The sequence below is a fragment of the Salmo salar genome, chromosome ssa13 (assembly GCF_905237065.1).
Source record: "Salmo salar chromosome ssa13, Ssal_v3.1, whole genome shotgun sequence".
NCBI lineage: Eukaryota > Metazoa > Chordata > Actinopteri > Salmoniformes > Salmonidae > Salmo > Salmo salar.
The window spans coordinates 44449097-44474322 of record NC_059454.1 but is presented as its reverse complement, the minus strand read 5'-3'; the positions used below and the strand labels follow the sequence as shown (position 1 = coordinate 44474322).

General features: G+C 44.3%; 3 protein-coding genes across 5 annotated transcripts; 2 read left to right on the top strand and 1 right to left on the bottom strand.

Annotated features, from left to right (window-relative positions):
- Window positions 1-273: 273 nt before the first annotated feature.
- Window positions 274-1949, bottom strand: LOC106566988 (protein kish-B). The gene is made up of 3 exons (XM_014135716.2): window positions 1807-1949; window positions 1369-1500; window positions 274-1114 (listed from the first exon to the last, which is right to left on the bottom strand). Exons 1-3 carry the CDS (start codon window positions 1814-1816, stop codon window positions 1032-1034), a joined length of 225 nt encoding a protein of 74 aa, XP_013991191.1. The 5' UTR covers window positions 1817-1949; the 3' UTR covers window positions 274-1031.
- Window positions 1339-11101, top strand: zgc:195245 (protein FAM107B). Of its 3 annotated transcripts, XM_014135710.2 has the most exons (6): window positions 1339-1441; window positions 1891-2025; window positions 6059-6098; window positions 6316-6487; window positions 9654-9798; window positions 10136-11101. In XM_014135710.2, the coding sequence occupies exons 2-6, from the start codon at window positions 1900-1902 to the stop codon at window positions 10238-10240; spliced, it is 588 nt and encodes a 195-aa protein (XP_013991185.1). In that variant the 5' UTR covers window positions 1339-1441; window positions 1891-1899; the 3' UTR covers window positions 10241-11101. The 3 variants fall into 3 exon arrangements, with proteins under 3 accessions (XP_013991185.1, XP_013991189.1, XP_013991187.1); XM_014135714.2 differs by lacking the exons at window positions 1339-1441; window positions 1891-2025 and adding an exon at window positions 3071-3161; XM_014135712.2 differs by lacking the exons at window positions 1339-1441; window positions 1891-2025 and adding an exon at window positions 3105-3275.
- An 878-nt stretch (window positions 11102-11979) lies between these two features.
- inavaa (innate immunity activator a) lies at window positions 11980-25098 on the top strand. Its single transcript, XM_014135717.2, has 10 exons — window positions 11980-12126; window positions 18363-18471; window positions 19120-19253; window positions 19469-19591; window positions 20274-20514; window positions 20770-20823; window positions 20927-21278; window positions 22575-22736; window positions 23011-23767; window positions 23896-25098. Exons 2-10 carry the CDS (start codon window positions 18402-18404, stop codon window positions 23989-23991), a joined length of 1989 nt encoding a protein of 662 aa, XP_013991192.1. The 5' UTR covers window positions 11980-12126; window positions 18363-18401; the 3' UTR covers window positions 23992-25098.
- The last annotated feature ends 128 nt before the right edge of the window (window positions 25099-25226 follow it).

The following is a 25226-nucleotide window of genomic DNA, read 5'->3' as shown; positions in this document are numbered from 1 at the left end:
CGGAAAATGTCAAGAACTTTTAAAGTTTCTTCAAGTACAGTAGCCTTCATTTAAGTTTTTTCTGTATTTTTACATTGTAGAATAATAGTGATGACATCAAAACTATGAAATAACACTTTTTTGGTTACTTCATGATTCCATGTGTTATTTCATAGCTTTGATGTCATCACTATTCTTCTACAATGTAGAAAATTGTAAGAATAAAGAAAAAACTAAAATAAAGGCTTTGTCCTGTCTAAACGTTTGGTACTGTACATATGTATAAATACCTTATAAGAGTTGTTAAAATGCATTTATTTACTGTGATATATTTGAAACAGTTTGTTTCCATGTTCACCCTCATCCACATCTTAGAAAATCACACTTATAAAAACATACACTTTGCATCACTGTAACAAGGGACAAAGTACGGGCAAATGTTAAGATGTCGTTCAGATCATTAGTGTCATGTTTCATGTCAAATTAATGGCTATATTATACATTGGTCCTGTGTAGGTACATTAGTCCAAAGTCCTGAACCCCAACAGCACTAGTCACACAATGGCGAAGCCTCACTCTTCACTCAAGTAACTGCCAGTAAATTCAACAAGACAGGCACTTGGAATATATTTACACCAGTACCATTTGTCTTGCAGAACCCCCCCCCCCCCATAAAATCTCGAAACTCCTTAATTTGAATTAACAGAAAGAGATAAATCAACCACCCCATTTTGACCACTAACTGCACACAGGGGGACACTCGTGTTATTGATCTCTGTGTCAGTCAGTGTCTTTTTCATCACCGTTCCCAATAAAATAAACATCTCACTTCAGAAAGTCAAGGGTGTGTGGCGTGTTGACAGACAGAAGACCACATTTCAGAAGTGTGTAGCCCCATCCTCTTTTCTCGCCACATTGTTCATTGGTTCCAAGCTCAGCGGCAGTGTCCATGTGGCCTCGTCCCAGATCTGTTTGTGCGGTCTTGCCAAATCCATTGTTGTCATTGTCAAACAAATCTGGGACCAGACTAGACAGTCCAGTCTCCTAGCTGGTCACTTTAGAAAGAGAACGTAGAACGCCATGGTCACACAGGATAGAGCCACTGTCAGGTGAAGCCTGGTCCCAATCACAGATGCTGTTGAGCCAATAACAAAGACAATCAAGGTGATATCAAGTTGTAAAAAACATCACATTTCACACTCATTAGAAAAGCCAGTGGAGGTGTTTGTTCAAAATGCACAAGTGATATGCATTAACTTCTAATGAAATCCTGCTTAACTTTCCCCTTTAGAAAGCATATGTTTAGGGGTGCCTGATTTAACGCTGTTGACTAATTATCAATCTCTGGCATGTTATTTTGGGCGGCACCATCTTATTCCCATTAAATACCTTTGTAGAACACCCCCCAGACCCCTCTCTTCTCTGCCAGCAGCCAGCCCTTCACTCGAGGCACTTTCTTCAGGTAGGCACAAGTGCAGATAAACAGCAAGCCGAACACCAGTAAACCATCGAATGAATACACTGTTCAGAGAAATATATTAGGCATTATAGCAAATTGATGTATACATTTCACAGATTTGTTTTGTACAGTTTATGAAATTAGCTAAAAGTTAACGAATTGTGCATTTCAAGTAAGTTTGACTATAATTTAGGGCTTCATTAGGCTTTTGACATGAATGGCTTGTGCTGTGAGCCACGTCTCCACATTTGCTAGTTGGCTTGCTAACAACACCCGAACTTCCTGGTGGCTAAACTTAGTTAGCTAACTACGTTAGTAAGCAAATGTACTTCCATTTGTTTCATGATGCAGAAATAAGCGTCGCATACCGTTTGCCATTTTCACAGGTTATGGTTACTGCCAAAGATTTTAAAATCAGTAACGTATCTGTATGCTTCTTGTCGTTTGTTTAGTAGTTATACATGAGCGACTTCTGTAAACAGGCTGATCAGTGGAGCTACGTCGATTTGAGTGCTACTGGAAAGGAAGGACTAATGGATCGACGAGCAAGAAGCATCACAGGAACAGAAGGAATGCTGGAAGCAAAGGCAGGCAGCTCTACTACATTTGTATTTGTTTGACCAGATAAACATTTACATGTATCTGAGTAGTAGTAGGACAATCTGAGGGCTTTTGAGACACACGAGTACATGAAAGCCAGTTGCAGAACCATTCTATTCCATATCTGGTACAATAAGGGTGCATCTCTAAGTGGAATCTTTTCCTTTTCTACTTCCATCTGCATTCTGCACTGATTTGAAGAGCTAAACTGGACCTATGTGATGTTTTCACATCTGTGAGGAAAGGAGACAATAAGAGGAAGCCACTTTAGACTATTGAAATGCACCCCATGTGTGGGAAAATCCACCTCTTTCTATTCACATTTAGGGCTGGTTTTCCTAACAGAGATTGGTCCTAGTCCTCTCAATTTGTGATGGTTTTTTAGTCCAAGATTAGGCTTAATCTGTGTCTGGGAAACTGAATGTCTAATCCTATATATCATCTAAAGTAGCAAGCAAGCATACTCTATCACTCTTTTACTCCCCCGGCCTGTTGGTTCATGTAACATTCCAGTATTGGACTTATTGAAAACACCCTACAGTAATAGCACGCATATATTAATTCATTTACTTGAAAGCATAAAGGCCTTTGTCCTTAGACCATGTTGTCAGATTTACTAGACAGCATTAAAGGGCTCAGCTGTCAAGGAGTAGATTCCCAAAGATGCTGAGAGGACTGCCATGTTATCTTGGTTTAAAAGCAGCATAGCAACTCCGCTTGTTTATTCTGCATTACATTACATTTGTAATTTGGAGTGGTTAAAAGCAGCATTGATGTCCACGACAATTAGCTAATCTGACGTCCCAATCCCTGGGGCTTGTGGTTTGTGGTGAGGCTTAGTTTGCATCTCAAATGGTGCCCTATTCCTTATGTAGTGCACTACTTTTGACAAGAGCCCTGGTCAAAAGGAATGCACTATATAGAGAATAAGGGTGTCATTTGGGATGCAACCATAATCTTGAATAGCGTAACAGGATTACAGGGGTTGTCTACTACCACTGTGTGTTGACAACTGGTAGGTTAAGTCATTGAACTGTAACCTACAGACTGTCTTCTACTCAGCGACCGCACTACTATGTTGGATTCGGAAGCCAGAAAGAAGCAGACACCTGTCTGTGTCGAGGTGTGTGGCATTTGACAATGGACTATTGAATAAGAGAGAGGGGGATCTTGTAGCTTGATAGAAATGGGGGACTGTGGCGATCGTGCCATGGAAGGGTCATACAGCGCAAAGAAAGTGAGTCTATTTATTATCGTATGAACTCCTGTCTGAACTGGAGGCTCAACGGTCATGTCAACAGGTGGTGACCATAGAAATATAATTATGTTATATTTCTATGGTTGACAGGTGATTCTGTTCAACACAGAAAAGTATCTGATCTGTGATGATGATTGATAATGTCCTTTAAAGATGGGATTCAATGTTCATTATGCATTAGTCCAATGGATGGACCGCAGTGCTTTCTGGATTTGAGATGTTTTATGGGGTTATATTCAAGGCAGAGCAACAACTTTACAGTTTATATTTAATCAGTAATAGACCATTACAGACAGTGTGTGGAAGGACAATTGGCCTAGCATCATCTGGGATAGGGGAAGGTTTGGCCAGGGTAGGCCGTCATTGTAAATAGGGTTTGTTCTTAATTAACTGGCTTGTCTAGTTAAATAAAACAATACAATAAAAAATTGTTACTACTAATGGCCACAAGGTGGCCAGGTGGGCTGTCAAAGATGGGTCATCTGAATCTAGCAAGAAGGGACGACCTTCTTATTGAACTGGTTTGACCATAAACTGATGATATAGTGATACAAATTCAATCTAAGAGGTTGTCCCCTCAAGAAATGAATACATAGTTGTGGTTTAGCACGATGAAATGGAATGATGTGTGTCAGAGTTTGATGTAGCGGTCTAATCTCCCAACTCCAGAACACATATGCCCCCTCGGCAACTGTGCCTGAATGGTTTGGGAGAAAACAAGCCAGTAGACCAGATTGGACTGGTCTGGATGGCGACTGGCACTCACGCAGTCCTTAACTTTGGATCTGTCCCAGTCTCCGTCCCCCGGCTTTGTCCTGGGCTAAAAGTGAGTCACCCTGTTCCCTGTCTGTCCCTCTTAATCCTCCATTTCCAGATCAACACCCTGCTGGGAGCTGGCTCCAAGAGGGAGGGAGGGAGGGAGGGAGGGAGGGAGGGAGGGAGGGGGAGTGAGGGAGAGGGCACCAGGACAGCATAGTTTATACACCCAGTGCCATAGATAGCGGATAGTTCTTGGCACCATACTGTCTTTAATATAGAGTGACATGTCTTATATGGCACATTTCCATACAGGATTTACCCCAGTGTTTTACCCAAAAAGCTCAGACTTTTCTATTTCCATCTACGTGGACCGGCACCCGTGTCTCACTGGGCCATCGCTCCGGCGGACATGCTCTCACTTGGGGCAAAAGCCAGGCCACTGGTACTTTTCCAGCTGGAATTTACATAACAATGACTGTGAACTTTAACACCTCACAAAGCAACTGTTTTGATTATGCGGAGGTTGATTCTTCTCTTCACAAGTCCTCACTGTCAGCCCTAGCTATGGAAACACAATTTCCGTAGTATAACATAAGGGTGTATACGCTATTGTAACACCGATGTTAGTCGAAAAGCAGCAATAGACAGACATGCAGGCACAACTTGGCACAGCACAGGGCGTGCTGGGTAGTTGATGGACTGCAGGACCAATAGCGGTCACTTCCCACAGCCTCCTTGTCTCCAACATATTATGTGTGCAGCGCCATCAGTCCAGCACGCAAGACAATCTAGACCTGTAGTAGATCTGCAGTGTTGACATTACTTGTGGCCTGGAACAAGATGGGTTTTGACTTTGTCTGTCTTAGTGAAAGGCCAGTCACAACAACTGCAGTCTGCCATCTGCCCGCTGGTTAATATGATACTATCCATGAGACTTACTTCCAAACAAGAGTTGATTTCAACTACTGGGTGTGGCTGGCAGAGGCATGTGCTCTGCTGTGTGCGGACTAGAAAGGACAGTCTGTTATGATGAGTTGATTCTCTCTCACCAGCTGTGGTAGCCATTTCTGTACTTCCAATCGTAACACTTTACAATACATTCACCTTCATAAAGGCTTATACAAGTTTTATAATAAGGCTATTACATGGTTTTAAAAATGTGCAGAAGTTGTTCAGTTCTAATAGCGTGGTGTTTTCTTTTCAACGGCCTCCAGGGTATAATGAGAAGGACGAAACATGCATCGTTATGTACCACGATCTCTCATATTTGTTGATTCTTTTTTTTTAATTTTAATTTTATTTTTATTTTTTGTTGTTGCCATCAAATAGTTAACATGGCATTGTTATCACGATGACATTAAAGCTCCTGTGGTGATGATGAGCTTGATAATGGACCAGGGAAACCTTGGCAACCTTGAGGGTGGAGCCAAACATTTTGATAACGCCTGACGATCTGAAAGGGTGATAAGGCGCGTTGCATAATTCAGTCGTCAGCCATCAGCTCCCTCTGTGCGGCAGCACTTTGAGTAAATACAGACGACATGCGTTAATAGCCTAGCCAGGGATGGCACTTCCTCTTGTAGCACCTATATAATTACACAACCTAGATCACACAGGGCAAATCAACAAGCAGCTTGATTAACAAAGGGACGACTTGATTGCATAGCATATTGTTTGATTAAAAGGTGTTCTGTGATGGATATTGTTTTGCACTATAGGAAAATAACACACACACATCTACTGTTTCTTAGCAGATTCTGGAGATGGTGATCAAATAGCATGTGGAGCAAAAGTTGAGAGATTCCACTATGTGGGTTCATTGACAGTGTTTCAACCGTGAGGTCTTCATCAGTTCTCTGTTTTACACTGTATCCTTGGTACCATGTGGTGCGGATGTGTTGTTCCCAACTGCTTCATGTTACAGGACCACATGCAGTGCAGTGTTTGTTATACTCTGCTTGAGTTAATTAATGATTTCCTCTCTTTTCTCTCTCACCTTTCAGGTGCTTCCTCAGCGGCCAGGATTTCGACACCACCGAAAAGGTATATCTGTAGTAAAAACCTAGTACTGATTAAATTCATGAATTATGTGATCTAGATTTGATGGTACAAGTTGACTTGTGCTAACCTGAGTGCCTGTTCGTTTTTGCTCTCTTGTCAATTCCTTATGGAATTTTCTGACAGCAACAGAGCTGGCAAGAATCAGGCTAGACTTGTGCCAAATCCTCTGAAAAATAATGAACCTTTTCCTCTCCTGGAGAGAACTATGTGTGCCGCGAGCCCCCGTCCCGGCAGTCTACAGAGTTTAGTGAGGTCCCGGAAGGGACTCAGACCCAGTCCCAGCAGCCGCCCAGGGTGAAACTGAACGGCTCCACTGTGGAGACACCCAGCCACCACGACCTGCACCGCGAACTACTGCTCAGCACCAAACGGTTGGTTAATAATATATAATATATGCCATTTAACAGACACTTTAATTCAAAGCGACAGTCATGCGTGCATACATTTTACGATTGGGTGGTCATGGGAATCAAACCCGCTACCCTGGCATTACAAGCACCATGCTCTACCAACTGAGTTACAAAGGACCAACTTGAAATAAAGACTCACATATACTTACAATATACACAGAAATAGACTAAAGGTTCTATTATACAGTGCATTTGGAAAATATTCAGACCCCTTCCCTTTATTCACATTTTCTTACATTACAGTTCGAAAATAGATTAAATTGTCCCCCCCCCCATCAATCTACACAATACCCCATAACGACAAAGCAAAACAGGGTTTTAGACATTTTTTATTTACATAAGTATTCAGACCCTTCGCTCTGAGTCTCGGAATTGAGCTCAGGTGCATCCTGTTTCAATTGATCATCCTTGAGATGTTTCTACAACTTGATTGGAGTCCACCTGTGGTAAATTCAATTGATTGAACATGATTTGGAAAGGCACACACCTGTCTATATAAGGTCCCACAGTTGACAGTGCATGTCAGAGCAAAAACCAAGCCATGAGGTCGAAGGAATTCTCCATAGAGCTCCAAGACAGGATTGTGTCGAGGCAAAAATCTGAGGAAGGGATCCAAAAATGTCTGCAGAATTGAAGGTCCCCAAGAACACAGCAGCCTCTATCGTTCTTAAATTGAAGAAGTTGGAACCACCAAGACTCTTCTTAGAGCTGGCCACCCGGCCAAACTGAGCAGTCGCGGGAGAAGGGCCTTGGTCAGGGAGGTGACCAAGAATCCGATAGTCACCATCTCTGCAGCACTCCACCAATCAGGCCTTTATGGTAGAGTGGCCAGATGGAAGCCACTCCTCAGTAAAAGGCACATGACAGTCCACTTGGAGTTTGCCAAAAGATACCTAAATTACTCTGACCATGAAAAACAAGATTCTCTGGTCTGATGAAACCAAGATTGAATTATTTGGCCTGAATGCCAAGCGTCACGTCTGGAGGAAACCTGGCACCATCCCTACGGTGAAGCATGGTGGTGGTGGCAGCATCATGCTGTGGGGATGTTTTTCAGTGGCAGGGACAGGGAAACTAGGCAGGATTGAGGCAAAGATGAATGGAGAAAAGTACAGAGAGAACCTTGATGAAAACCTACTCCAGAGCGCTCAGGACCTGAGACTGGGATGATGGTTCACTTTCACTTTCCAACAGGACAACGACCCTGAGTACACAGCCAAGACAACACAGGAGTATCTTCGGGACAAGTCTCTGAATGTCCTTGAGTGGCGCAGCCAGAGCCTGGACTTGAACTCGATCGAACATCTCTGGAGAGACCTGAAAATAGCTGTGCAGCGACGCTGCTTTATAATTATGGGGGTATTGTGTGTAGATTGAAAAGAAACAAAAAAAACATTGAATCAATTTTAGGATAAGGCTGTAACGTAACAAAATGTGGAAAAAGTCAAGGGGTCTGAATACTTTCTGAATGCACTGTATGTCTCAAAAGTTTTAAGAAAGATCACATCTGCCAACGCATAAACAGAATTAATGGTGCAGATACACTACATAGCCAAATTAGTGGATTCTGCTATTTCAGCCACACCCGTTGCTGACAGTTGTATAAAATCGAGCACACAGCCATGACAAACATTGGCAGTAGAATGGCCTGTACTGAAGAGGTCAGTGACTTTCAACGTGGCACTGTCATATTGCCACCTTTCCAAAAAGTCAGTTAGTCAAATATCTTCCCTGCTAGAGCTGCCCCAGTCAATTGTAAGTGCTGTTATTGTGAAGTGGAAACGTCTAGGAGCAACAATGACTCAGCTGCAAAGTGGTAGGCCACACAAGCTCACAGAACAGGACTGCCGAGTGCTGAAGCGCGTAAAAAATCGTCCTCGATTGCAACACTCACTACCGAGTTCCAAACTTCCTCTAGAAGCAATGTCAGCACAATAACTGTTTGTCGTGAGCTTCATGAAATGGGTTTACATGGCCGAGCAGCCACACACAAGCCTAAGATCACCATGCGCAATGCCAAGCATCGGCTGGATGCTTGGCCGCCATTGGACTCTGGAGCAGTGGAAACGCGTTCTCTGGAGTGATGAATCACGCTTCAACATCTCGTAGTCCGAAGGAGGAATCTGGGTTTGGCGGATGCCAGAAGAATGCTACTTGCACCAATGCATAGTGCCAACTGTAAAGTTTGGTGGAGGAGGAATAATGGTCTGCGGCTGTTGTTCATGGTTTCGGGCTAGGCCCCTTAGTTCAAGTGAAGGGAAATCTAAACACTTCAGCATACAATGACATTCTAGACAATTCTGTGCTTCCAACTTTGTGTCAACAGTTTGGGGAAGGCCCTTTCCTGTTTTAGCATGAAAATGCCCCCGTACACAAAGCAAGTTCCATCCAGAAATGGTTTGAGATTGGTGTGGAAGAACTTGACAGGCCTGCACCAGAGCCCTGACGTCAACCCCATCGAACACCTTTGAGATGAATTAGAACGCCGACTGAAAGCCAGGCCTAATCGTCCAACATCAGTGCCCGACCTCACGAATGCTCTTGTGACTGCTGCGGGGACTTGCTTCCATTCAATCTTCCAACATCTAGTGGAAAGCCTTCCCAGAAGAGTGGAGGTTGTTAGAGTAGCAAAGGGGGGGACCAACTCCATTTTAATGCCCCTCATTTTGGAATGAGATGTTCGAAGAGCAATTGTCCATATACATTTGGCCGTGTGTGTGTGTGTGGGATAAACCGTATTGGTAACTAAATGATGGTGCTTTTATTCCCAGTTGTAGTGTGTGTATTCATTTTCATTTATATTTATGGCTCTGTCTGCCTCATGGCATGGCACATACATACTTGTAATGACATTACAGTTAACGTGTTATACACTGAGGCCTGAGGACGGTGTATGTCATACCCTTTTCACACAACCATGCCAACTCGATCCGTCCTCTTCTGGCTTTGATATTTTCTTTTCACATTGTAGACAGACATGCAGGCACCGCTTGGCACAGCGCAGAGCAAGCTGTGCCTGCATGGTCTCGCAACTATGGTGGATGCAAACCAGGCCGGCACAGTACAGCTCTGCTTGGCTCAGTAGTGTGAATATGTCTGAAAATGTTGTCTGTTGTACCCCTTTTAGAGGCCTGTTGCCGGGAGAGAAGCCTGAGCTGAAGCGAGTCCTGGAACAGAGGAGGCTGGAGCAGCATAGAGAGCAGGAACTGGCTCTACGGCCTCCTTTAGAACTGGAGACTGAACTACGCAAGAGACAGCAGATACTGCTGGAGGTAGTACTCAGAAACACACCCAGAAACACACACAGAAACACACACACACTATGTTGTTAACAGTAAGAGGATAAACAAATTGTGTATTTACAAAAATAGGCTATGACCATGTTTGAGAAAAAAAAAAAGAAGTTATTGCATCCAGTGTGGCTCAGTTGGTAGAGCATGGCGCTTGCAACGCCAGGATTGTGGGTTCGATTCTCATGGGGGACCAGTATGAAAAAGTTTTGAAAAAATGTATGAACTCACTACTGTAAGTTGCTCTAGATAAGAGCATCTGCTAAATGAATCAAATGTAAAATGAAGTGTCTGAAATGAATCTACTGTTGTGTTTCAGTATGAGCAGGAGGAGATCAGGCGTCGAGAGGAGCAGGAGAAGGGTGTCCCTGAGTTTGTTCGCGTGAAGGACAACCTGAGGCGCACACAGGTGTCTGGGCAATGAAGGCCACATGATGCTCTGTCCCTTCCCATCACCCCCCGCAGCCTCCCACCACAAAGGCTCTGGCTGCGGCCCGTTTCTACACCCAGGAGTCCAAAGACTGCACTTCTACGCCTCCGTCACCACAATGGTTCTGCCATTACAATGAGACCACCCTCCTGTTTTGCCCTCCACCAGCCTCCACTGTGCACCATAACCTACAGCTATATGATGAGGGTCAACTTCACTGCAGCAAGTTACTGAAAAGACTACTACTGGGACTGATATGCATCTCTTGCTGGACTGTTTCTACTTTGTGAAAAAAGCAAATAAAGAATCAAATTAGAAAATGTGTGATGAATATAAAGCAATGTAGGAACTGGTCAATAGGTTTCAACGTAGGAACTGGTCAATAGGTTTCAATGTAGAGAATGTGAGTGAAAGTGCATAGGTCTACTGTAAATTATGTGTATGTTCAGGACAAATATTTTGTTCTTTATGAATAGATTCATTATTTTTCTAAGTATTTTTTTATTATTTACTAGAAACACTTTTTGTTTTGAAGTCTGCATTCAAGTCAATCACTTGGTTTACAGCCGCATAGTGTCAATGTGTAAGTGGATTCATTTTTGGGTTTGTTTATTTCTTTCAAAGTCCATAAATTAAGTATAGGTTACTCCACTATTGGACACATGACAGTGACTGGAACCCTGGATTTTGTCGTTAAAGCATCAGTTGTCACTCATAGCTAAACCACCAATGACAGATGGTATGTGTATTAGTCCTATTCGTTGAATTTAATTGTTTGCCTGTTCTTGTTGCTCCTTTTCTTTTTAAGCAATGTGTTTATCAAGAAGACAATAAAGATTTCCAGGATTACAATGATTCCTTTTTCAGTATCCCTTGTGTTCTAGAATCTACAGGGACAACAACTTGAGAATCGATACTTGGGTAGCTCTCCTGGCCTCAACAGTTCCCTCTCACTGCGGTCTTTCACATGGCTATAGGACTTAATTAGCTGATCTTTTCATTCCATCACGGGATGAGCAAAAAAGCTGGCCATCTGGAAGGATGGGAGGTGGGGGAGGGGTAGCTATAACGATATGCTCTCCCTCTCCGCTCCCGGCCCCGACCAGGCATTTAAGGGATGTCCGCGGGTCTGGGGGTGGGGTAACATGGGTTGCTTAACATGGGTTGCTTATTTAATTTAAATGTTTTCTACAATCCATAATTCTCCTTGGGTGACTAAGTAAATGCTTATATTACTAATTTATAACTGTAGGGCTGGGTAATAGTCTATCTGAGAAAAGAACTATAGTCAAAATTCATCATTGTAACATTTTGGATGCATGTCACGCATTCAAGTCAGTGGGCTGTAAGTCTACTGCTATTATTCATCACACTCCTACCAGCCAGCTGTCCACCGGCACTCGCCTCTGCCTCTTCCCCCAAACTTTTCTTTCCTCCAGCTATCATTCTCTACTATAATGTCCCCCCTCCGGGTGTCGTGTGCTGTGTCAATGGGGCAGAGCGTGTCTGGAGAAAAAAAAATGCTCTCGATTGAAAATGTTCCTTGTAGATAGGGGGAATTAACCAACATAAAGTTACATTTCTTTTCATCTTTTTTTAATCGTTCCGAAACTATACCACGTAAAATAAAAAAAAGTCTGTCAAATTCACAACTCACAACAGTTGATCCGCGTAAAACTCATTTGCATTTGGGAAACTAAACCCACAGCTCAAGTGAGACAACCCTCTCGCTTTCCAGATAATGGTATGATCTGAGGACAGATGTCCCACCAGAGAACGGAACGCCGCCCCCCCCCACAATGCCCATCACACATCTGACTTGAGAAAGACTCAGCATGCTGTGAAGTCCTCAGGATTGCTGGACCGACGCGTTTTAAAAGGTAAAAACATTCGAATTTTATGAAGGTATTGTTGTTATATGGGAAAATGAGAATACAGTTACAGTGACAGGGTATTGCACTCTGGATGTTACAATGTAGACAGGGATAAACTATGGGCAACTGATACAAAGTATAATTCGATGTTATATTGCAGCTATATGAGTTCTGTGTGACTGAGGATGACTTTTTCAACTCTGAAAAGTATGCTTTATTTCAGACATCAAATATTTTTGTTACTTTAGATGAGTCACTCTCAGACATCCTGTTACTTTACATGGTTATTATTTGTCTGATAAACTGTGAGTCATGACAATTGCTGAACGTTTACTTCCCAGAATTAAAATTGCAATAGTCCTGGCATATTACTCAGCGAGAGTGTCGAGTCTAAACACACTAGTCATTTCAATGACACAACAATGACTAGATCCTGCCACATGTTGAAAGCGATTTAACACACGAAGATGAGACACAAGTAGCTAATGTAATGGTCTCACATAACATACCTTTTGTCTTTGAACCCAAAAAAGTTTAATGGGGTTATTTTCATCCATTGCCACTACACAAGATAAGTGGTCCATTTGAAATTGTTGACAAACAACTCCCACTGACCTGTAACACCTCAGTGTTAATTCTGCTTCAGTATTTGCAAAGCTGAATTGTTTACTTGTGACAAGCACATAGATGATTTGACAATTGACCTGTAGGGTAAAGGAAAAGAACCAGAGATACTATGAAAGGGCGAAGAAGCTGTCAGTCAGTCACGCATCCTGTTACCATAATTTACAGGGGTTGACCACTATTAAGTCGTCTTGAGGCCCGGAGAGTCAAAGAAAGCCATGTGTCTTGATCTTGGAGAACAATGGAGGATCTCTTCTTAGGTCTCTGTATTTATATTGTCTTTGGTCTGCATCAGAGGTGCTGTGTCTGGCTAGGATATGGCCTCCACCGCCAGGGACCAGGAAAGTATGTGTTTGCTCATTACTGCAACTTTTATTATTGTCTCCATTGGAAAACTAAGCCTCTAATAATGATGACACCGTTCTGAATGGAAGTTGACATAGTTAACATGTTCCTAGTATAGGGCTCCCGAGTGGCGCAGCGGTCTAAGGCACTGCATCTCAATGCAAGTGGCTTCACTACAGTCCCTTGTTCAGATCCAGGCTGTATCACATCCTGCCGTGATTGGGAGTCCCATAGGACGGCGCACAATTGGCCCAGCGTCGCCTGGGTTTGGCCTGGGGTAGGCCGCCATTGTAAATAAGAATTTGTTCTTAACTATATATAGTATTGATGGGCTTTGGATTGGATTGGAGTTTCATTTAGATCAATGATGATCAATAATCAGTCTGCTGATTCATTCTCTCCATTCCCTCTGTATATATACAGACAGAACAGAATGGATCCATTTTGCTGAATGGATGTTGGCTGTTGACCAGCCTCTGAAATCAGACATACTGTAAAGTCGTTTGGTTTCTTCCATAGTATCAGCATACCCTAGAGAATCTTAATTACAGGCTTCACATAGGCCTGGTTTGGTTTCAGTAGAACACACATGCACACGTACACACACACCCATACACACACAGGCATCCCTCACTGTTTCCTAGGGTAGCTAGCCCCCGTTGGTAATTCCAGCAGCCTAGACCCGACCACAGTGGTAATGCAATGGTGGTGGTGGGCTACATTCCAGGAGAATCCCAGAGGCACACACACACACACACACACACACACACACACACACACACACACACACACACACACACACACACACACACACACACACACACACACACACACACACACTCTTCCAGGGGCTCATGGGAATGGATGGTGGATAACAGGGAAAGTCTGGGAGACAGACAGTGAATCCTCACCATCATCCTCTCCTCCTATAAACAAACCGTTTCCCGTTAGATGCTTCGTTTTCATGGTCCGGCGAGCAGAGGGGAATGAGGATGGGTGTAACCGTAAGCTACTATCCTGAGAAACCCTCCTTAGATGGCTGTCATCGTTTGCTGTGATCATCATCACAGGACTGGTGTAATTAGCTTGTTATGACAACAGCAATGAAGTCATGTGCTATATATAGGGTGGAGCATAAGGTAATGGCAATACTTCTGCAGGAAATGCTGAGCTAATTGGCTATTCTTGACCCAATGGAGTGATTTGTTGATTTTCAAATTCACCCCTCCTCAGTCCTCACCCTATGTTTTCAACAATCATACTTGTATACAGTATGAAGACTATAATATTAAATGTCAATATGATGATGTCAATGCCCTGGGAAAAGGCTACCTACATGAGAATGCTGTTAACTGACTACAGCTCAGGGTTCAGCACCATAGTTCCTTCCAAGCTCATCACTAAGCGAAAGGCACTGGGACTGGACACCTCCCTCTGCAACTGGATCCTGGACTTCCTGACGGGCCGCCCCCAGGGCGTGAGGGTAGGCAACAACACATCCGCCACGATGGCCCTCAACACGAGGGCCCCTCAGAGATGTGTGCTTTGTCCCCTCCTGTACTCCCTGTTTACCCACGACTGCGTGGCCCACACAATTCCCAACACAATCATTAAGTTTGCAGACGACACGACAGTGGTAGTAGGCCTGATCACCAACTACGATGAGACAGCCTATAGGGAGGAGGACAGAGACTTGGCAATGTGGTGCCAGGACAATACTCTCTCCCTCAACGTGAGCAAGACAAAGGAGCTGATAGTGGACTACAGGAAATGGAGGGCCGAGCATACCACATTCACATCGACAGGGCTGTAATAGAGCGGGTCGAGAGCTTCATGTTTCTCGGTGACCACATCACTAAAGACCTATCATGGTCCAGACATGCCAACACAGTAGTGAAGGGGGCACTACAATGCCTCTTCCCCATCAGGAGACTGAAAAGATTTGGCAAATCGTCAAAAAGTTATACAGCTGCACCATTGAGAGCATATTGACTGCTCGGCATCCGACCGCAAGGCGCTACAGAGGGTAGTGCGTATGGCCCAGTACATCACTGGGGTCGAGCTCCTTGCAATCCAGCACCTCTATGCCAGGCGGTGTCATCAGAAGGCCCTAAAAATTGTCAAAGACCAACCACCCAAGTCATATACGGTTCTCTCTGCTACCGCACGGCAAGCGGTACCAGAGCGCCAGGTCTAGGACCCAAAGGCTCCTGAACAGCTTCTATCCACAAGCCATAAGACTGCTGAACAGTAAATCAAATGGCCACCCAGACTATTTACATTGATCCCTGTTTATTATCTATCCTGATTGCCTTGTCACTTTTACCCCTACCTACATGTAGGGGTATTATCTTAATTACCTATACTACCTCATGCCCCTGCACATTGACTTGGTACCGGTACTCCTTGTATATAGCCTCATTATTGTTATTTTATTGTGTTACTATTTCCTTTTTTATATTTAGCACATTTTTATTAAAAACATTCTTACTTTTTAACTCTGCATTGTTGGGAAAGGGCTCTTAAGTAATTATTTTACGGGAAAGTCTACGCCTGTTTTATTCGGTGCATGTGACAAAAAAAAGTTCTGATGTTTTGCCCTCTTTCCCCACCCTATGTTGTCAGTGCTCACATACAAAGACTATATGGAACATGTTGTATGTTTTGGCATACGTTTACAGCTTCTAGAAGGTCCTGACTGATGCTGTATCCCAACCCAACTCTTCCACCCACCCACTCAGTAGATATAGGCTCCAGGTAACCACAGACATTGTGAAAGTCTTAGGAGAGTTATGGGGTGTAAGTGGGCAAAATACCACATTAGCCTCTGCCTGCGTCTGATTAGCCAGTTCCTGTGTTCCTCTTGTCGTCTCAGTTTTATATTAATCATGTGGCTGCGCCAGGGAGTCTAAATTCTCCTACCTCAATCCACTCCACTTCACCCACTCAGACTCAGACCTGTTCATTTCCTCTCTTTGAGAGGAGGTATTCTAGCCTGGAATCGAAAATGATATGCTCTGAATGTGCTCTGTTTCTGCTCGTATCAGTTTTTATTCCAAGCTAGAGTTCCTCTTCCTTCCACTGTCTCACTGTATGCCCCTATCTCAGCCACAGCTCTGTTCCTTCCCCCCCTCCTCCTGCTCTGTTGTCTCAATGTTGGGCCAAGCTACCACCACTCCTCCTCGGCTGGAGCTGGATCCAGCCCATCCAGAGGTGTCAGCAGTTATTGAACCCACAGTAGATTATGCAGACTGGTGGCTGGATACAGGGGATATAGAGCCTTTGTTTGCCTCTGTGTTTTCAGCCAACAGCGGTAGACTATAGCATGCTGTTCACTCTTTGTGCTGCTCTGGCTTTCTCAAAGCTGCATCAGTCCACATGGGTTACTCTGCTGAATGGACAGAGGATGGGCCGATATAGGCCGACCCAGCCAGTGGGACTCAACACAATAACATCCTGGCCAGGGGTTTCTCATGATCCCTACAGGAACAGGCCTGATACCCATCTCTAAACATCACTGCTCTAGATAGGACCAGTGGATTACTTGGACTTGGTCACCCACAGCGGCTAAGGCTACATGACCTGAATGTGAATAGAGACATGAGCTACATGAGCTCCTTCTGTCCGTTGACATACTGAAGTTGTGTTTTTAGACAGAGATACAGAAGATACATGTCAGCAGCCCCAATAGCTGCCCGGTCTGAAGGAAGTTATTTCCTGTGTTGTAAAAGTCTCCTGGTGTGTCCGAAATGGTATCCTATTCCCTAGATAGCACATGACTTTTGACCAGAGTTATGGTCAAAAGATGTGCACTATATAGGGAGTACGGTGCCATTTCTTACACATACTTGTACTACTGATCTGTTACAAGGGATGGTAATGATATCTGATAATCTCGTTAGCTGCCATAAAGAAGTCCTTTGTGATCTGCTGAAATGTGGAGTAGAGGAGAATGACAGCTTCAACTGATGACAGACATGTGAATGAAAATAAAGTTATTCACCTAGAAACTAAATATAGATTTTTCGAGTCTTATCCTTAGTTGACTTCCTCAACTCCCCCCAACTCATGTCAGATGACATGAGAATCAAGTCTCTCAATGAGTCAGCCTTCACTTCCTCTCCTGCTATACAGATGTAAGATCTCCATTTGAGCCAGTTTGCTACAGCAGGAAAATAATCCTGCAGCAACTGGAAATTATGTGGATTATAATTAATGGACATTTTTTGTAGTTGATCCATTTGTCATTAGGGAATATCAAGTCTGACATTTTAAAGTGAAAATTACAAACTTTAGAAGCTTTTTTAAACCTTGTTTTCATTTCCTGATGTGCAGGAAAATGATCGGAAACAAAAGAGTGATCAAATCAAGATCCTACATCTGTAGAACCCAAACATGATTTTCAACGTGCTGTTCTGTCCCCTATGCTGGGCTTTATAAGTCACTTTTAGACTCTTGGGTTAGCTTCAAGGACGACCTACAGTATATAAAGTGGCAGATTATTGAATAGTCCATAAACATGAGTTGCACACATACACATTATTTATGTGTTCTACAGTGTGAGAATGTGTCAGTGAAATCAGAGATGTGCCAAATCATGAATCTCCGGTGGCTTTAAGTGAGCTGTCTGATGCTACAGAGACAGGCTAAGCACTGAGACATTCTTCCACTTCAAAAGCCCCTTGAAGGTTGTTTCTCTGGACACCGATTGAATGGAGAGCTGGTGTGTGTGCGTCTGTGTGTGTGTGTGAGACTTTGGGAGGGGGAACAGGTGCAGTCCACAAGAGGGGTAATTTCTTTGCCTTGCAGCCATCTGCTTTCTTCTGGGTCTTTTTGCGGGTCCGTCCCTTTAAACACCCTCTGACACACCTCACGGCGACACACAACACACACACACACCCTTCCGGAGAATGGTGGTGTGCCCTGTGACCGTCGCCATGGCGCCCGGTTGTGGATTAACCCCTGGTCCCCTCGCACATGTGCCGACTCAAGCGTGGAGGCTGCTGCCTATTGTAATAGGAGAACAGGGGAGAAGAGGATGGAAGCGGGGGGAAGAGGGAGATGGGGGTAGCACTAGTGGGGACTAAATCAGTGTTTAAAGAGACATTTGGCATCAGGGGTGGAAACTGATGATTGTGCAATATTTTGTAATAGTTTTTTTAGGTGAAGCAGTTTTTCACTTTCCTGAGTGATCTAAACGTTGGATATGTTTTTTGTGTGAATAATGATGATTTATACAATCTGATTAAAACTATTTAACTATTTTCCAACAGGTATTGTTCTAACACTGTAAAGAAGACCTTCCAACAGCCATGATGGATAAAGAGGATATGCATAAAGAGGAGATCAGTGACACTGACAGTGGGATCATACTCAACTCAGGTAGGAGCTTAACACATCAACAATGCTGAACTTTAGATCTAGGTGCAGATATAAAACTTTATAGAAAGCACTGAACATATTATTAATGCTGTTAGGCTGTTAGGCTGTTTTTACAATTGTATGTGCAAATATTGAACTTTAGAGATAAATTCAGGAGCTAGAAGTTTAATGATAGTATAGTTTCATAAGGACTTTAAGCGAGGCGACCATCTCTGTCGGCGCCATCTTGCATCTAGTAGGGTAGCTACAGATGTAGGATCTTAATTTGAGCCAGTTTGCTACAGCAGGAAAATAATCCTGCAGCAACAGAAAATGTGAATTATTATGTGGATTATAATGAATGAACATTTTTTGAAGAGGTTGACACATTTTTCACAAGGTAAAATATCAAAATGGAAATTACAAACTTTAGAAGCCTTTTTTAACCTCAAATACACTATACATTGTACATTTCCTGCATTGCATAAAAATTACCCAGCAACAGTGATCAAATTAAGATCCTACATCTGTAGAAAAAATATATATAATCCATAATGATCGTTCATTTTGTGATAAAAGCTCCAAATGTGGCACCATGTGATGCCTATAATGGGGGCCTGTGCTCTGTTTTAAACGCTCCATTAACATCATCTCCTATGTGCGATGCAGGTCCTGACAGCCCCACGTCGCCGGTCAAGGACTTGACCACTCACACCCGGGCCATGAGGCTGAAGCATCAGGTTCTGGAGGAGAAACTGGAACAGTGTCTACTGGAAATAAAAAAACTCTGCATCAGAGAGGCTGTGAGTAGTCACACTGGAATTAGGGATCTAGTCAACACAGCGTCTTACCCATTAGACCAAGAGGACATCCTCAGAGTTTGAGGTGACATTTAGGAACGTGATCATGAGAACGTGATTCCAAATCACCTCTTCTACATTTAGAGTTGATGGTTAAGATATAAGAAGTGTGTGTTTACAAACAAATCAACTTGATTTGGGATTTGCTTTATTTACAGGAGCTGACAGGAAAACTGCCGTCAGACTACCCTTTACTGCCTGATGAGAAGCCCCCTCGCGTTCGCAGGAGAATAGGAGCGTCCTTCAAACTGGACGACAGACTCATACACCAGGATGGAGAGGTACAGTATAGGCTACTCAGTTTGGTTTTGTTTCGTTTGAAATTCAGCCAGGTGTAGCAACATCTCTCAATTTCTTGTGGTTCAGTGCGAAGTTCTCTTAATGTATTGTGGTTCAGTGCGAAGTTCTCTTAATGTATTGTGGTTCAGTGCGAAGTTCATCTATTGCAATTTCCACAAAGTGTTTTGTAAAATGTGAAATAATTGCTCTTCCTGCACCTCCCGAGTGGCGCAGCGGTCTAAGGCACTGCATCGCAGTGCTAGGGGCATCACTACAGACCCGGGTTTGATCCCAGGCTGTATCACAACAGGCCGTGATTGGGAGTCCCATAGGGCGGCGCACAATTGGCCCAGCGTCGTCCGGGTTAATGGAGGGTTTGGCCGGGGGGCTTTACTTGACTCATCGCGCTCTAGCGACCCTTGTGGCGGGCTGGGCACCTGCAGGCTGACCTCGGTCGTCAGTTGAACGGTGTTTCCTCTGACACATTGGTGCGGCTGGCTTCCGGGTTAAGCGTGCGGGTGTTAAGAAACACGGTTTGGCGGGTCTGAGTACGCATGACTCGACCTTCGCCTCCCGAGACCATTGGAGGAGACAAGATCGAAATTGGGGAGATAAAGTGGATTTTTTAAAATCCTGTTATTTGGGTTCTTGACCCCTGATCGAAGCTAAAAACCCTCTCCACAGGATTCAGAACTCCACTCCCTAGAAGCTGACCTGGCCTTGCAGCTCCAGATCGTTGAGGCGGCTCGTAGACTCTCAGTGGAGGATCACCTGTCCAAACCACAGAAGAAGAGCAGGCTGCAGCAGTGCAAGAGGGAGGAGAAGAAAGTCAAGGATCTACAGGAAGCTGTGTTTCAGCACAGGATCAGGAAGGAGTGCTCCTCTCCACCAATTAACAAGAAGAATAACTCAGCCAAACACAGAGGTGAGTGCGGTGCATTTGCTACTTCTGCCCCCATCTGGACACGTTGGGCTCTGCAATCTGCAGGGAGGTTAGGCACCGTTCTCACTCAGTCCGAAAGGAGGTTGGATGGATTGTCTTTTTTTATACACAATTGTTTTGTTATTAAATCACATAAGCAGTACATTTCATAAGAATTACACTACAATGTTTGATCATTTGCCCAACCCCTTCCCCTAATTGAATAAAGTCTTGAATAAAGCCTCTTTCTGTCGCCAGATCTGTGCATGTCTGATGACAGCTCCCTGTCTGATGCAGTGGCCTTGGACGATGGTGAGTTATCAACTAACACAGTAGAAATGCCAATACAGTTCAACACCTCCAAAGTGTCATCATGTCTGACTCTTACTATTATGTCTCCTCTGTCTATCCATAGACGTCGACTCTGGCCCTCTCTCTCCCTCAGCGTCTGTAGACCCACTCCTGCAATCCTCTGTGGGCTCCCTGTCCCTCCAGTCCTCCTCCTCCCAGGGCAGTCTCCAACACTCCTCCGGCCAGAGCCTCGTCTCCAGCTGCAGTGTGGAGCAGACCCAGACCCAGAGCTTCAGTATGGGCTCCAGCTGCAGTGTGGAGCAGACCCAGACCCAGAGCTTCAGTATGGGCTCCAACTGCAGTGTGGAGTACCCTGAACGCTCCCCCATCCAGAACTCCCCCTGGAGAGAGTCTAGCCTGGATCAGCCCTACCTAAGACCTAACAAACCCCTCTCTGCCTGCAGCAGCAGGTCCAGGTAAGAGTCCACGTCCTTTTTGGATTGAAACCCTGTGGACTAATAACCCAGGTAGCACAGTGGATCTGGGCCGATTCCGCCTGAGAGTTGGGGCACTCGCCTGAGAGTCAGACTCGGCCGACGTCATGTGGCCCAAGTCTGGGCCGTCTTCGGCAGTATTACTAATGGCTGGCATGCCGGGATTGAGCTCGGAACGATTCCTGTGTGAGTTATCATCTGGCCCAAATGTATTACTTGGGGCTCGGGCCAATTGTGACTACTCTCTGGCAGATGATAACACGGGCTGCTTTATATAACTAACATTTCATTATTTATTTTTCCATATCTTCTCATTGTTTCTGTGATCAAAAAATTGAATTAACATTTAAATGACATTCTTTAAGAGTCCTATTTAAGTGGTATTTTAGTATTTTGATACTTTGTGCAAGGCAATTGATGAGCATGAAAAACTGGATGGGGCCTCACGAGTGGCGCAGACGTCTAAGACACTGCATCACAGTGCAAACTGCGTTGCTACAGATGCTGGTTCGATACCCACGCCGGCCGCGAACGGGAGACCCATGAGGCGACGTACAATTGGCCCAGGGTTGTCTGGGTTAGGGGAGGGTTTGGCCGGCCTGGATGTCCTTGTCCCATCGCGCTGTAGCGACTCCTGTGGCTGGCCAAGCACATGCACGCTGACACGGTCACCAGCTGTACGGTGTTTCCTCCGACACATTGGTGTGGCTGGCTTCCAGGTTAAGCGTGCATTGTGTCAAGAAGCAGTGCAGCTTAGTACGGGAGTTGCAGCGAAGGGACAAGACAGTTGTAAAAACAAAATGTGTGGATGGGTAAAATTTGTATGTATAATAGTCATATTTAAAATGACTGAATTGGGAAATTCTGTATACATTTATTTAAATTAGCATCAGGCCGCTTCTGGGGGGATTCTGGTAAGATCCCGGCAAAGTCGGCTAAATTCCGGTAGACAGCAACGGCCCGATGTACTTGGGCCGATTCTGGGCAGTCATTCATTTTGATTCTGGGCCGAGTTCAACACCTGATTCCGGGCCGATTCAATCAGTTCCGACCCCGCGGAAGAGGGACGCTTCTGGGCCAATTCCTCATTGCTAGCTGGGAAAGGTGTAGCAGCTGACTGTGCAGGCCCGACTTCACTACTAAAATATTTATTCTGCTCAGAACCCCATAAAAAGTGATTTGCTTTTGACTACATATACTGCATGACTCTAACTTTTGAACTAGCAGTTGTTATACTCCTGCCCTGCCCACTCTCTATCTCCTTCTTTCTCGGAGCAGCAGTCCAGTAGGGACCCCAGTGTTTCCTGCAGACAGTAGAGTCCTGCCCTCCCACTTCCCCTCCATCAAGAACCTGGCTCTGAGACATGGACAAACCCACTCCTCCAGTGCCCCCTCTACTCCAGAGCTGCACGTACGCAGACAGTACTCACAGTCCTTCAGGTAAACAACCAATGCTTCAGAACGTCAACACCATAACACAGAATGTCAAAACCATAGCAACATGACTGTGTTGATTAGCTTTATTGTGTCTTCTTATGTGTCTGTTGTTGTGGACTTTGGTTGTGGATTTGTCATAAGTAACATCAATTATATTCATAAAATACAATGACTAATACATGTAATAATGAAGTTGCTGTATTAATGCACGTTATAGGGAGAGAGACTTTGCAACACAGTAGTTCACTTTTTTCTCCCCTGTCTATTTTCTTCTCAGACTTCCCAAAAGTAAGCCCGCTCATGACCTGGGTGAAGGACGTGGGCGTGCCAGGTTGCCACGCAGACGGCCGGAGTTCCTGGTTCGGTCTCCACAGTACTCTCCCCAGCGCTTGTACCAGTCCAGCTCTGAGGACAGCAGCTCTGAACACTCTGTCCCCTCCTACACCAGCTCCCCCAGCCGGGACAATCACATAGACAGGGAAGGCCCCGCACCCACCGAGATCCCCAAGCTCTGCCCTCCTCCCTACGGCTTCCACTACGGAGCTAAAAGTCCCACCAGCCCTGCGTTCAATGGCTCCAACAGCCCCAGCTTTTACAAGAACAACAACCAGCACCAGTCCTCTCCCAGCTTGAGAAGGAGAATGGTGGAGGAAGGCCACTGTTCCCCTCTTTCCCCGCAGGACCTGCACAGTCCCCCGGGGAGGGATCTCTACCTTTCCCCCTCCAAGGCCCCCCAGCCCCAGCACAGGCACTGGCAGCAGGAGGGACAGGGGCCCCCACCGTTATCCCCCAGGAGAGTTCTGAAGCTCCCAATCCCCTACACCCACCTCGTACGTACCCCGTCACTGAGGGAGTACCCCGAACACCTCGCCCGGGTGCTGCCCAGAGAGATTGTGTCAGAGGAGCTCAATTCCTGGCACCAGCGGAACCAGTTCCAAAATCAGTCCCAGAAGTCACGCCCGGGTTCCCTGGAGCGCCAGGGGTCGTTCAGAGTAAAGAGCCCCACGTCCCCTCACCTCCCGCCCTACATGCAGGTGACAATGCCCTCTAACACTCACCAGCATAACACACATTTATCTTAGCATAACTAGCATCCCCCATTTATATATTAAAACATATAGATATGGAACTAAAGGAACGTGAATGTGTTGTTGTGTTTCAGGGTCCCCACCAAAAGGTGATCCTCCAGAGGGCTGCAGATGGAACTCCAGTGCAGTGGTTTGTTGAAGAGGACTCAGAGATTGTTAGCCAGGTGTAACCACAGCCATATATACTGTATACGGTACATAATTATATGTGTATATCTATACAGTATATGACTCTGTCTGTAACCAGGGGGAGTCGCCCTACTGCAGTATGCTATGCTACACATGAGGAGCGAAGGACCCTCTCTAAACTATTGAGTATGTCTGTATTTATTGAATCTATGGACTCTGTGAGATTATACTGTATGTCCCTGGTGAGGGACAACTGTCCTTGACAAAATGCAGAAGACGACCTTGGTTCCATGGGTAGTTGGGTACCATGATAAGCACCTAGCTCTACCACTGGTGACGTATGTATTTTATCTTTATGTAAAGCAAGTTTGTAATTTCTATGTAAGGCTCTTTGCCAGTTTATTTATTTTATTTTGAAAAGAAAGTTGATATTGTGAGTCAATTTGATTATTTTCTACAGGTTAAATATGCTATGTTTTTGTAACAAGTTTCATACATTTTTAACTGGCTATAACATTTCAAGATTACTGCTTACTGTAGACTCTCTTTGTGTGTGGTACACATATTTGCACAACAAGGTTCACCTAGGTTCCAAATGAAGTTACGGCCTTCCTAATATAATCATTTATTTCTTTAATAAAATGTCTAGACTGTATCTGTTTTATTTCTCTATCTATTAACTTAAGAGGTTTCCTCAAGCAGTATAGGCACAATAAACAGGTAACTCCCCAAAATAAAGGAAACACCAACATAGTGTCTTAATAGGACGTTGGGGCACCACGAGCCGCTAGAACAGCTTCAATGCGTTTTGGCATAGATTTTTTGGGGGGCAGTTACCTGTAACTCTCACTAGAATTTTATTATATCATTTTTCATATTATTTTTCAAAATAGTGTTAGAAAATGCTAGAAAGTTGCTGTTTCTCCTTAAGCTGTAGTACACTAACAATAACACGAAATAAGCTGAATGTTAACCTGTTAAACTATTCATTTATATTAATCTAAGATGCCTTTGTTTCTAACTGGTTGGTTTGAAGCATGATTGTGTTGGATGTTTTCACTGCATTGCGGTTTTGTTGTGGTACTAACCAGTTGATTATATCAGTTTTGATATTGTTTGTATATTTATAATAAAAAGGCTTTATATTACTGATTCTCAAAGTGCAATTTCTTTTTAGAGAGATTCATTTGCAGAGGCATTTGTTTCTAGTCAATATAAAATATCATAATAACAATATCATTAACCTTTTTTAAAACTCAGGCACACACCATGTGAA

What these genes read in the sequence shown, in the direction of transcription:
- LOC106566988 (XM_014135716.2), bottom strand. An exon ending in CTGGGGGGTGTTCTACAAAG is followed by an intron (nt 1,115 to 1,368) that starts GTATTTAATGGG and finishes TTGGCTCAACAG; the next exon opens with CATCTGTGATTGGGACCAGG.
- zgc:195245 (XM_014135710.2), top strand. Translation starts at nt 1,900, where the DNA reads ATGAGCGACTTCTGTAAACAGGCTGATCAGTGGAGCTACGTCGATTTG. An exon ending in CTACTGCTCAGCACCAAACG is followed by an intron (nt 6,488 to 9,653) that starts GTTGGTTAATAA and finishes TACCCCTTTTAG; the next exon opens with AGGCCTGTTGCCGGGAGAGA. An exon ending in GACAGCAGATACTGCTGGAG is followed by an intron (nt 9,799 to 10,135) that starts GTAGTACTCAGA and finishes GTTGTGTTTCAG; the next exon opens with TATGAGCAGGAGGAGATCAG.
- inavaa (XM_014135717.2), top strand. Translation starts at nt 18,402, where the DNA reads ATGATGGATAAAGAGGATATGCATAAAGAGGAGATCAGTGACACTGAC. An exon ending in AACTCTGCATCAGAGAGGCT is followed by an intron (nt 19,254 to 19,468) that starts GTGAGTAGTCAC and finishes CTTTATTTACAG; the next exon opens with GAGCTGACAGGAAAACTGCC. An exon ending in CAGTACTCACAGTCCTTCAG is followed by an intron (nt 22,737 to 23,010) that starts GTAAACAACCAA and finishes TTTTCTTCTCAG; the next exon opens with ACTTCCCAAAAGTAAGCCCG.